The sequence below is a fragment of the Pinus tabuliformis genome, chromosome Q (genome assembly GCF_031772625.1).
Source record: "Pinus tabuliformis cultivar Carrire ecotype Pingquan chromosome Q, CPIR1, whole genome shotgun sequence".
NCBI classification, from domain to species: domain Eukaryota; kingdom Viridiplantae; phylum Streptophyta; class Pinopsida; order Pinales; family Pinaceae; genus Pinus; species Pinus tabuliformis.
Genome location: NC_142296.1, coordinates 104,804,265 through 104,818,056, shown reverse-complemented (window position 1 = coordinate 104,818,056; position 13,792 = coordinate 104,804,265). Strand labels below are relative to the sequence as shown.

Genomic DNA, 13,792 nt, shown 5'->3' with positions numbered 1-13,792 from the left:
GGTGTGTCTTTCCATTACAGGTTGCAGGGTTTTTCTGAAGATCTCCGAGGGTTTAATCAACTTCCTGTTATTTCTCGGTGTTTCTTTGTATTACAGGGGCATTCTTAATTTTTTTTGAAGCAGATCTGCGTGGTCACATTACTCAGCGCTGCCCATTAGCCAGAGCTTCACGCTGCCTATAGGATTCGACTTTCTGTGCAGTGTTTTCTTGATCCACGCACTCTCAAACGTCCCGCCCAAGCAATTCCTTGTCTCTCCGGTGCAGTTTTATCTCCATGCAATATCATTTTTTCCATCGTAGCTCCCTACGCTGCCTCCAAACACGTCTTTGATTTCTCAGTCGTCTTGCCATCAACAAATCAAGTTTCGTTTTTCGATTTTGATTCACATACTTCACGCGGATTGCTGCAACACTGCCCACGCAGTTCCAACTCTCATGTATTTTCATTGACCTGCATAAAAGCGTGGCTCCATGCGTTGATTTTTTCTGCGCAGTCTCTACACGCTGGCCATCCCACATATACTGCGGCCTGTCTCACAAGGTTTCATTCCATAGCTCTGGCATTTTCCACACGTTTCCCCTCTCTGCGTACTCATTCCATTCACCACCTTTGTCCTCACGCAGCATCGCATTTGCTTCTACGCATTCGTCCCTTGCCCTTCGCTCCAACTTTCTCCTTACTGCCGCCGTCTTGCTTGTTCCCATCGCTCAGTTTCTTCAATCTGCAAGTCGCATCTCCATTCCGCTGTCCTCTGCATATTTCCGCCATCGAAACTGCCGGATCCGCGTGGCTCTTGCTTCGGCCCTTCTCCATCCCGTAGCCTCTCCTCCCTTGCTCCTTGGTCGACGTCGAGCTCCATATCCGCATCGATCTTTATCTTCTCCACGCGTTTTCCATCTCCGCCGTCCCGCATACACTGAACAGGGTTAGCGTAGTTAAGTTCGTATTTTGGAATACGTCTGGTATAGGGTTTACATTTTGATTAAGTTAGTTTCTTTTCTTTTTTGTTAGAATTAGATTTTATTTGATTTAGGACTTATATTTCATATAATTTCATTTTTGTTATTAGTATGCGATCAGGTGTTAGTGTTGTATTTAGTTTAGATTTGAATTTTGTTTATTCAGGTTTTTAGTTTGCACATTTAGAATTTTAAATAAAAAGAGTTTAGTTTTATTTTATAAATATAAAAAAAAAGAGTGTTTCTTTTAATTTAGTTTAGATTTTATTATTATTTAGATTTTTTATTTAAAAAGTTTCATTTAGTCTTTAATTTTCTTTTATTTGAAAAATATAAAAAATATTTTTTTGGAAATTTTCACTAATTTCAGTCTTGGCTTAGGATTTGTTATGTTTGCGATATATCTTTTATGCTGAGGCTAAAATTTTGATGTGGGAAAAATATTTATCATTTCTATATGTGGTTAAACATGCTTAAATGTTCATTTGAAGATTAACTACATGAATGTGATCTCTGGTTAGCATTACACGTGGTTGTTAAAGCGCTTTATCTTTCGAAATTTTAATTGCTAGAGTATCATTAAGTCATTGAGCATTTATTGATTATCTCATATTTGGTAAAAGTTAAGCATTGATGGTAAACGATTGTTGATGAGTCCATATTTCTGCAGCATTTGATAAATAATCATTTAATCATTTATTTCATAAGGCACTGGTCTATTAACTTAATAAAATCAATTTAGTGCTTGTTCCCCTTGTGTCTCCCAACCCAACTAGTCCCCAGTTGGTCATTCATTATCCCATAGGGTCTACCCCCCTTAGCAGTAGGAGACAGGTTTAAACGGAGAGATCAGGTATCAGGGTGACAGCCCCCGGTCTGAGCATTGTCGTGACAATCTGTGCGACAACAAATAGGAAATCTTTCTCTTCTCAAATACACCATCACTAAATCTCCCACTTGGAATTCTTTCTCTCTTCTTTTTATATCTACCCTCTATTTGTATTTGCCGTTGCTTTCTCGCAATCTGCCTTTGACATCTTCTTGTAGTCTCTGCATTTGTTCTGCAAACTCCTTAGCTTTTGCACTTCTTGTCTCCTGTTTACCCAAATTTCTGAGCTCATACACACCTTTTGGATTCATTCCAAAAACAATCTGAAATGGACTCATTCCAGTACTTCGGTTTGGAGTATCATTATAAGCAAATTTAGCCTGAGCTAGTGCTAATTCCCACTGCTTAGGATTTTGATACACTAAACTTCTCAATATGTTTCCCAAGCTCCTGTTTACTACCTTGGCTTGTCCATTTGTTTGGGGATGGTATGCTGAACTGAAACTAAGGTTAGCTCCCAATTTCTTCCAAAGAGTTCTCCAGAAATGTCCTACAAACTTTGTATCTCGATCAGACACAATACTTATAGGTAATCCATGTAATCATACAATTTCTGAAAAGAATAGATTAGCAATATGTGTTGCATCACTAGTCTTCTTACATGCAATGAAATGTGCCATCTTGGAAAATCTATCTACTACAACATAAATGGAATCATTCCCTCTCTGGGTTTTTGGTAATCCCAAAACAAAATCCATGCTAACTGCATCCCACGGTCGGTCTGGTATTGGCAATGGCTGATACAATCCTGTATTCTGGCTCCTTCCTTTAGCATGCTGACATATCCTGCACTTCTCAACAAATTTCTTAACATCAGTCTACATTTTTGGCCAATAATAAAAAGCATTCACCTGAGCAAAGGTTTTATCTTGTCCAAAGTGACCAGATAATCCTCCACTATGTTTCTCCTTTATTATGTTTTCCCTCATAGAACATTTGGGAATACACAACTTGTTGCTTTTAAACAATAAGCCTCCTTGAATGAGATAATCCAACCACTGACTTTTGTTATGAACTATTGGATTCTGAACTGTTGTATAGATATCTTTGAAATCTGCATCATCTTTGTACATTTCAATCATTTCCTCAAATCCTACAACACCCACTTTGAATTCTTGCACAATAAAACTTACCCTGCTCAATGCATCAACAACTTTATTTGACTTACCACTCTTGTGTTTTATCACAAAAATAAAACTTTGCAAAATTTCTACCCACTTGGCATGTTTCTGGTTCAACTTTCGCTGGTTATTGATGAACTATAAGGCATGATTGTCCGAATACAATATGAATTATTTTGGCAGCAAATAATGTCTCCATTTCTTCAAGGCTTGTATAATAGCGTAAAACTCTTTATTGTAAGAAGAATATTTCTTGTTTGCTTCATTCAATTTCACTGAAGTACGCTATCGATCTTTGTTCCTGACTCAGAACTGCGCCAACTGCAACTCCACTAGCATCTGTTTCAACTTGAAATACTTTTTCAAAATTGGGCAAAGCTAAAATTGGTTCCTCTGTGATTTTCCTCTTCAGCAATTTAAAATTTCTGTCTGCTGCTTCTGTTCATTTTAATGGCTGATTGATCTTCTTAATTGTTTAAAGAATTGGTGCACAAATCTGACTAAAGCCTTTGATAAACTTTCTGTAAAAACTTGCAAGACCATGGAAGCTCCTTACCTCAAATATATTTCTAGGAATAGGCCAGTTCCAAATTACTTGGACTTTCTCTGGATCCATTTTCAATCCTTCTTTAGAAACTACAAATCCCAAGTAAATTAATTCTTCCTTCATGAAACTACATTTCTTCAGATTTATCAGTAGTTTCTCTTTCTGCAGAGTTCTTAGAACCAACTTAAGATGCTCTAGATGTTCTTCTTTACTTTTACTAAAAACTAGAATATCATCAAGATAAACAATAACAAACTTGCCTGCATATTCCTTCAAGACTTCGTTCATTAATCTCATGAACATGCTAGGTGCATTAGTGAATCCAAAAGGCATCACTAACCACTCATACAATCCACTGTTTGTTTTAAATGCAGTCTTCCATTCATCGCCTTCTCGAATTCTTATTTGATGATATCCACTCTTCAAATCTATTTTAGTAAAATATTTTGATCCACTCAAGCAATCCATTAAATCATCCATGCATTGCAAAGGAAATCTATACCTGATAGTGATCTTGTTGATGGCTCTGGAATCTGTGCACATACGCCATTCTCCTTCTTTCTTTAGACTGAGTACTATTGGTACAGCACATGGACTAAGACTTTCTTTGATTAGCCCCTTATCCATCAGATCCTGCACTTGTCTTCCAACTTCTGCGTTCTCTTGAAGAGTTAATCTGTACGCTGCTTTATTTAGCAAACTCGCTCCTGGTATTAGATCAATATGATGACTAATACTCTTGATAGGTGGCAACGCATTTGGCAACTCATCCACAATAATATCAGCGAAATCATCTAACAGAATTTTAACCCCTTCAGGCAAGTCATCCAAGTTTGTGGAAGTTAAAATTACCTTTGGTTTCCCACAATAGCAAAATGCAACTCCTCGTTTTTCACTACCTCCTGTATGCTACTTCCAGGTGTCCCTTTGTCAGCGTCGTCCTTCAATGGTAGCAATGTATGTTTAGTTTCATCCTTCTCCAGAGTATAAGTGTTTCTCCTCCCATCATGAATAGCTTTTCGATCAAATTGCTACGGTCTTCCTAGTAATACATGGCATACATCCATGGGCATTACATCACATAATATCACATCTTTATACCTACCAATTTGTATCTCAACCTTGCATTGTTTGGTCACAATAATCTGATGTCCCTTCTGTAACCATGACACTCTGTAAGGAGTAGGGTGTATTGTCTTTGCTAATCCGAGCTTGTCCACCATCTCTGTAGAAACAAGGTTGTCAGTGCTTCCACTGTCAATTATTACTTTACAGCACTTACCTTTTGATTTACAAGTAGTTCTAAATAAATTCTTCCTCTGCGCTGGTTCTTCAATCTCCTTCTCTGTCTTAAGCAAAGTCCTTCTCAATAACAGGGATTCTCCTAGTTCAAGGGATTCTTCATTTTCCATAAGTCGAGGTGGTTTTGGCTTTGCCTCAGTCACATTCGCATTCCTTTGACTTGTTGTTTTATTATGAGGATAGTCCCATGACACATGTCCCCATTCTCCACATGTATAACACCAAATATCTCTTCCTTGGCCTCTTCCTCTGGGTGCAAATCTTCCTCTGTTAAATTCTTCTCTCTGTGGTGGTCTGCTAGTTGAGCTGCTTGCTTCATGCTGATGTTGTTGTCTCCTTGGTCTGGTAGTTCCTCTACCTCTTACTGAGCTTCTTCCTCTATTCCTCTAATTCTGTTTTCTCAACATCTTCTCTTCTGCCTTCAAACCTGCTTGATAGGCATCTTCAATAGTCTTTAGACTCAACAAGCTGATCTCATCCTGGATGTCATACCTTAAGCCATTGATATATCTAGCTACCTTCTCCATGTCATCTTCTGCATGTCCTGCTCTAATACTCAATCTATAAAACTCTTTTGTGTATTCCTTAATAGACATTCCTTTTTGCCTTAAATTTTGCAATTGTTTGAAAAGATTTAACTGATAATCTTTAGGCATAAATTTGGCTTTAATTTTACTCACTATTTTGTCCCATTGCTTGATCTTGGACTTTCCTTTCTTCGTTCTGGAGGTCTGTAGCTCATCCCACCAGATAGCTGCATGACCCCTCAATTTGGTAACTGCAAACTTCACCATCTTCTTGTCATCAACCTCTTCATAGTCAAAGTATTTGTCTAAGGACCTTATCCAATCCATTAGCTCTTCTGCATTGAGACTCCCTTCATACGTAGAAATTTCTATCTTTGGTTTTCCTCCTACTTTCGCCAACATCTTGATAACTCTGGTAGTTTCATTTTCCTCCTCTTCTTCTTCCTTAGAAGATTCTTCTTTAGTACTATCAACTCCTTCATTAGGTGTTCTTCTCTGAGCAGTCTCATTTGTTTCCATTCTCGTACGCAGACTTCGGATCTCCTCTAACAGAACTGCATTTGCTTAAGGTCTTCCTCGATCAATGCCAGCTCCTCTCCTTGGCGGCATTTTTGCTGCAATCAACCTTAACTTCTGCTCTGATACCACAAATGACGTAGGCGGAAACAGTGGCTTAAGAAACCCCAACAATCACCCCGTTGTTCACCCTTTTTACACAATTCTGCCTTTTACCTTTAGAAACAGAATGCCTTTAGAACCAGGCCAAAACAATGCATTTGTGCTTTATAAACAAAAATGTTCGTGATTCATCGGAGATCATGATCTAACTAAACCGACGGTCCAGATTAAATCGCATCATCGCAAGTTGCAAATCGCCGATGTAATGCTCCCCCTTTTAAAAAGTCCCGATGTGATTTATCGCGTCGATCGCTGTCGGCAATCGCTGCTTCCCTTGGCTTAAGGCCTTGTCGCTCCCACTCAATGCTTCGATGCGATATGCAGAAGTCACTAATCGCAACTCGTGAAGAGTTGGCGTCCGTCTTTCACTTAAACACACTTGCGATGCGATATGTAATTGTTCACGGACCCGACAAAGTTACAAAAGTCCCGTGTATAACATTTCAAGTCCGGATTTCGGATCCGCTAAGTGTTTTGCGCTAATTCTTATTGTAACTTGGATTTTCGCTTGCAGGACCAAAACCATGTCAAATAACTTTGCCGATTTGATATCGGTGATCCAACTGCTGGGATTTAAATCGGCAACAACCAATCTTATTTATATAAAATGCCTCTGTCTTCTATTAATCCTCGATTTATACCGTGAAACATAAACAAGCAAAGGAATAATCAACTCTGCTTGAGTACAAAGAATGAAAGAAAAATGGGAATTTCTACAGCCTAGATGTATGATCATATACGGAATCAATTTATCAATATAAAAGAGTTCCAAAGTCTCAGCCTTGGCCCGATTACAACATATAAAAAGTACCTCTGTTTCAACGGAATCCGCACACACTATTCTTGCTCTCGCTCACTGAATCCTCCCTTCATTACATTTTTTCCCTTCTTTTTATCAATCGAATATCACTCTATTCTGTGCCTAACAACTCAATCCCTATTTTTAATCAATCTAACAGCAAATCTCTAATTCCTAGCTCTACCACACACCTATGTTAACAACTTATCTTTGAACCTAAAATAAGACAATTTCTGACTATTACAATAATGAAATACAACTCATTTCTTGAGAGATCCAACCCTCTCAGTAAAATTGACTTTTGACCAATCAGGGCAATGAAATTCAACTTGTTTAGCCACAACATGTGAACAAACTTTCACATTGCTGGCTAAGTTCGGATGCTCCTGCATCACTTATATAGGAAAATGAGAGGGATCAATCCCTCCAGGTGGAAAAGAACGGCTAGTAGCTTGATCCATGGCTTGATCCTTGTGAAAAAATTTCACCCCTTGATTAACTGGCACAAATCTCCAAAACAATTCGATTTTCCTTGTTTACCGTACTAGATGAATCAAACTTTTAATTCTGGACCACTGTAGAATCTTCAAAAATAGAATTATCGTTACTTGTGCAAAATAATTAACTGCTTGGCCCAAAAATTTCGAGTTGTTGGGAAAATATTCTTCTCTGGCCCGACGAATTTCTGGATTGGTCCATCCTCCCTTGGAAATGAGGGTTTTATTTTTGACTTGAATTATCTCCTTTGAAAATAACCTCAATAATTTTTTGGATAATTTTTCCACTTGGAGGGTAATTAATTTTTCCCTTCATTTTATTTTCTGACAATTTATGGCTAATTTATTCTTATTTTGTCAGAAAATAAAATTATAGACTCAAGAGAGGATTACAATGATAATCTGGAAGCTGCATGATGAAGATGATCCTTGAAATTTTTTTATCTGCTGACAAGTACTCTATTTCTTGGGGGTTCGACACGTGTGGTCAACAAGACCTCACTATAGTCAATTAAAAGTACCTTCTTTGATGATGGGTTCAACTCAATCGTCTTTTCTATAGGAATTTGGACATAAATTGGATTGCCGAAGATGCATAGATGACTCACCTCGGGTCTCACTCTTGTAAACATCTCCTCAGGAGTCTTGTCCTCCAATAATCTGTGAGGACTCTTGATCTACAAACAAATAGTTGTATTGCAGGCCTCTGCCTACAAAACCATAGGCAAGTCCTGATCATAGATCATTGCCTTAGCTGCTCCCATTATGGTCCTGTTCTTCCTTTTGGCAACCCCATTCTGCTGAGGGTTGTAAGGCATTGTGAGTTCCTTCTCGATCCCTACCTCCCTGTAGAAATCTTGAAACTCATTGGAGGTATACTTGCCCCATCGGAGGTAGAAATATTTTTACCAGTTTGGTTCTCCACAAGAGCTTTGAACTCTTGAAACTGACCAAAGACCTCACCCTTGGCCTTCAAGAAGTAGATCCATGTTTTTCTGGAATAGTCATCTATGAATGTCACAAATTAGCTAAACCCTATGATTGATTCCATTGACATGTGATCACATATATCTGAATGCATCAAGTCACTATGAAGATGTTGCCTTGGCATTCTTGATAAGTGCACACTCTTTGCAAGTTTGCACACTCCCTCCTGCTCCACCTTGATATCCGAAAAACAAGTAACCTTCTTCGTAACAAAGGAAGAGTCCTGTAGTGTAGGTGTACCATCCTCTTATGCCAAAGCTCTCCTTGACTGTCACTCTCTAGTACAAGAGCTTTCATCAGCCGTCCTCTCAACAAATATAGGTTGTTCTCCTTGCTCCCAATTACTTGCCTCTTGTTAGGATCAAATCCTTTCAAGGTAACAACTACTTCACCTCTCGTGAAGCTGAACTCTAGTCCTTTGTCCTCTAAGGCCTAAACTTATAGGAGATTATTTTCCAAACCCGGTACACCATTACTTTGGTTCACCTCCATGATACCCCCTGAGTCTATCTAAAACTCAATGCTGCCAATCCCCTCTATTGCATGCATGGTGTTGTCTCCAAGCTCCACATGTAGGTCTCTAGGCTCTTTGGCCATGTTGGTGATGATATGTCAAGATCCTGTTATATGACGAAATGCTCCACAGTCCACAAACCAAGACAATGCACATTACTCCATCACATGAACAACATAAGAGAAGGGGACATGAGAAAGTGCAAATGCCATCCGATCATCAAGTATGCCTTGATAACAAAAATCCAACGGATGAAAATCCAAGACACGAAAACTATGTAGTATGTCACCTGCCTGTAGTGACAAATCGACATCATAACATTGACATACAAATTTGTTAAGATGCTCCAAGAAGAGGATGAAAGATGAAATAGCAAACATCCACATGTCAAGAGAATGATCCAAAGGCGTGAAAATAACATCTACAATCATGAGAAGACCTTCAACCATGATCATCCACCAAAGAAGAGTTGTGCCCTCTCCAACCCAGAACACCAACTGAACCAATAAGTAGCATCTCCAGGCAAAGAATGACTATGTACTCACAAGCATCCAGGCAGCTCCAAGGTACCAGCATCAAACTCCATCAATGTGATCAAAATCACAATGTAGGATTGAGGTAGAGGCAAAGTGTGATACTAATGACGAGGATCACAATATACGTGATGGTGGAACATTGCCTGTCATTTATGTTTGTCATTTAAATGTTCTTGCTCATTTGTTCATAATGCTTTCTTTAAAAGTCTCAATATAATGTGCTATTTAAAAGATTGCACATTGTGTGTGTGTGTGTTTTGTGTTTCCCCATTTCCAAAATTTAAAGGGGTCACAATTCCTACACATTTCCATTTTGGAAACTTGTACCAGTTTCCGTGTATCATGCAACTTAGAGATTAACAGACCCCACTGATGTAGTGCCTATAATTTTCTCGAAGTTTTCTAGGAGTCTAGAAGTTATGTAAGTCCTTTAATTAAGTACTGTTCATGAATATGTGTGGAATTATAATTATCAGCAGTCTCTGAAGTGGCTATTGATTCTAATTTGCTTTTGTTTTGCAGAATGCTTTTGTCTTATGCCGTGTTTTCAAGAAGAGTGGACTTGGTACAAAAAGTGGAGAACAGTACACGGCACCACTTGAGAAGGGTGATTCATCTCCTACAATGAAAAATCCGTCTCCTGGTTACACTGGTGACATGGAAGTGCAGTCAGAAGATCCGTCAAAGCCAGTGGAGGGGATTGATGCAAATTTACATTTATCATCAAAAATATCATCGAAGATTCTACGTGATACAACTGGAGATAGTGCGCCACTTAATAAATGGTTAGATATATTGCTGGATGACACTATTCCAAACCCTTCATGTGTAGCAGCTGATGAGGACTCAATTGACACACAGGTTTGTTGTTGGTTCTGTATGTCTCCCTTACTTCTCGGAAGGTTGATTGCATGGCTTATGTTTAGGTCTTGTTTAGATTATTTTCAGGTTTTTGTGGAGCAAGAAGATTTATTGGCTTGATCCAAAGTATTAATGAGTCCTTTTTCTGTCTTTGTTGTGTCTGTGATTTTAAAGCAAATTGAATTTTGCATTTCTTCCCTTTCTGCTCAAATGTTCTGAAAGCTAGAGTGTAGTTTTATCAGTCTTTTTCACAACTATAGTCAATAATTTTCATCGTGCATCTGGAATCTGGATGAGGTCTTTAACTTTCAAACAAGTTTACAACATCCACATCATCATGTTTGTTCATTCGTGTATGAACCAGTGTGTCTTATTTTACCCATTTGACTTGTTGGATTTTACCTTTAAGCAGCAAAAAGTTATTTATATTGCAATTTCTTCTTCATGCAAATACTTAGTGGCATTGGTGTTGCTTGCATGCTACTTTCCTGCTTTATAGTTTCAAATAGTTATATCTCATCAAATGAATTCTAGCTTCTTTCTGAGGTTTTTAAAATTTTTAGGCAGGTTAATCAAATGCACATTATCCCCTTTCTTTCTTACTGTTTGAACAAGTGTGTATAATTTTAGTCATTTGACTTATTGGATTTTACCTTTGAGCAGCATGAATTAACTTACATTCCAATTTCTTCCTTCAGATGGGTAGTGTTTTTCACATTGGTTACCTGTTACTTTCCTGTCTTACTCTGTCTATTAGTTATACCATGTTGAATAAGTTCTGAACTCTTTTTATGTTACAGCTTGTGTGAACTATCTTGATATTTTTCAGGTTGATGCTATGCCAGACACTCCAAGAATACAATGTGAATCTGCATGTCCTCCATCTGTCGAAAGTGAGCTCCAATATATTCCAGTTAATATAAGCTTTCCTCAGTACGGAGTTCCAAATGGACATTTGGATGCATATTTTGAAGAAGAAAGGATGCTAGAGGAAATGTTATCTGTGGCTTCACAGGACTATACTAATTCTAAAGCATATCATACTTCTCTTGGAGATACCTGTGCTGATATTTTGAATGGAGGTTATATAAAAGTCAAGAATCTAATACCTTCCATAGGGGAACTGGAGAATCATGATTCTTGTTTATGGGAGGTTCCTTATCCCTCATTTGATCGCGAGGAAACCGGAATCCAGTTATGCTCTCGTAGTCCAGTTCTGCAGAGTCATAAGCAAGGATTTTCGTTTGAGGGTACAGCTGCAAGAGGAGTTTGCATGCAATTCCACAAAATGGAAGATTCCTCAGAAAGAAATGAGAAAGATGTAATTGTAAGACATTCACAGAATATGCGAAATGATTGGGATGACAGTCGCCCAGAAATGGAGCAACTGCACTTTGATCGATTTGCTGGGAAGAAATGGGACTCAGAGGTGAGAAAAAACTCAATAAATTATGATGACAATGAACAGTTGTTTGTTAAAGGTTTTAGACAGCTGAAGATAGGTGCTTCTGACTTTCAAACATGTGATAATCTTCTATCTGACATACCTAGCACTTGCCGCATCCACATTCTTGTGACTGGGAAAGATCAGCAGCTTTGCAGTGAAGTTGGAGGCAGCAGTAATTGTTGCCATTGTTTTCTCATTAAATTGGTGAATTGTGGCATGTATCAATAGGTTTGTTTGCACGTCTGTATATTAATTTATTAGGTCTTGATGTTCATTGGTTGCACAAGAGGAGCAAAAGGGATAGGAGTTTGCTGCACTCACCAAGTAAATTTGGATGCAGAATATCAGGGAAAATGAAGATTCTGTGCCTGAAGCTTTGACAACGTATATGGCTGGTCAAATTGATGGTATGTAGACTTGGAAGATTTTCTTAACACTAAAAAAATCTGATTAGAATGACAAAGCTTATGGTGTTCTTTGATGATTGCTGTAATATACTACTACAAGTGGAAAAAAAATATTAAATTCTAAAATTTAACTACTTAAGTCACATTTGTTGGGTGCAGGGTTGTTGTTTCAGAAACATGATCAAATTGTAGATGCTGCAAACTCTGCTGCTTTTTTTTATAATTCTGTAGATGATGTTAAAAGCATTGCTATTAGTCATAACTTAACATCATTGCATCTATATTTGTCTTCTTATGGGTTATTTGTAAACGAGGAACCTTCAGAGATAATTGAGGTGGCCAATAATATCTTTCAGACAACTATGAAAGATGAAAATAATTGTGTGAACGATTTCGAGTCACTGTCTCTGGGCTTGACACCATCATCAAGCCCTGGGAATTCTAGGGTAACTATGTCTATGGGAAATAAAATGTCCAATCCTAAAACAAGTGATCAGACTGTGTCTGAATGATATTTATTAGATTCCAATAAGCCAGCAAGTATAGATCACGTTCAGAAAAGTGAAAACTTGGCATTTAAAAATGCTATAGGAATACTAACACAACCAGCATGTTTAGGTAAGGACTCACTACCTGAAAAGGTTCTACATAATTCAGGAACTTCTTTGGAGCATGGACCACAGATGCAGGAATTGGAACTAAACTCATCAGAAACAATGGTGGTCGGATTGCATATTGAAGATCCCAAACCCTCTAAAAGCCTCTCAAAGATTTTAAGCTGTGTTCCTTCATGCCCAGGTTCTGCAATGGAGTGCAATGCTAATTTGAACCCTGCCAAGGGCATTCTGGATTCAAATATTGCTGCAAATTCTGGATTAGTACGTGTTGCAACTACTAATGGTTATGTTACTGCTAGATCATTGATCAATGCATGCTCCATTGAAGGTGTTGGATTCTATGCATCATAAACGGTCTCATCTAGATTGAGATTCAGAAAGAAGCTAGAACCCAAAAACATTCCGTTTGTTGATAAAAAGAAAAGAGAGGTGGTTATGAATGAATCTCATGGATGTTTTGCCAAACAGTATATTGATATACCAGTCTTAGTTTTGAGCAACAAAGACAATTCTTCAGTTTTATTTCAGCTTAGAAAGAGGTCGTCATGGACAGGCTCTCTTGCTGTTTTTCTAGTAGCCTGTCTTTTTGACACACCAGTTCTTAACTTCTGTTTCTTCCTATCATGGGGCCTTCGGTGATTTACTAGAAGTTTCCCGCTGCTGTATTTTAGCAAAACTTCCTGTCATTACAAGACATGCAGTGAACACACTATGGATGCCCCATTGACAGTCATCCTAGATTCTGGCTAAACTGTAATATCCCAAATGGGATATTTGACTAATTTTTCAGAAATCTAACTCAACCAGAATTTCTCCATAAAATTACCATGCATTTAACAAAACATTGCTATGTAAAAATATAATCAATAGAATACGCAAAATAACAACAAGGTGAACAGGAACAATCTCAACTTTTATTATAATAGATAAACTGGGGTACATGCATATACAACCAAAATAGCTGAGATGAAAAGCTGGCCTCCAAGAGTTTAGGTCAGGGCAAATAAGATATGATTGCAAACATTCAAAGGGGCAAGGTAGGCAGAACGCTTAACACTTAAAAGGTGATTTGGTGAGATGATTTAAGATTGATGAGGAGTTA

At 38.1% G+C, this 13,792-nt stretch overlaps 1 protein-coding gene across 13 annotated transcripts in view; it reads left to right on the top strand.

Moving 5' to 3' along the window:
* Positions 1-13,792, top strand: part of LOC149218446 (NAC domain-containing protein 54-like) — a 288,196-nt gene that overhangs the window by 204,759 nt on the left and 69,645 nt on the right. For 3 of the 13 annotated variants that reach the window (XM_089384039.1, XM_089384040.1, XM_089384041.1), the window contains 4 exons: positions 9,881-10,219; positions 11,049-11,648; positions 12,007-12,073; positions 12,233-12,613. In XM_089384039.1, the coding sequence (XP_089240165.1) occupies positions 9,881-10,219; positions 11,049-11,648; positions 12,007-12,073; positions 12,233-12,585 (1,359 nt within the window). In that variant the 3' untranslated portion in view covers positions 12,586-12,613. The other 10 variants (XR_016249174.1, XR_016249172.1, XR_016249173.1 and 7 more) reach the window with 10 other exon arrangements.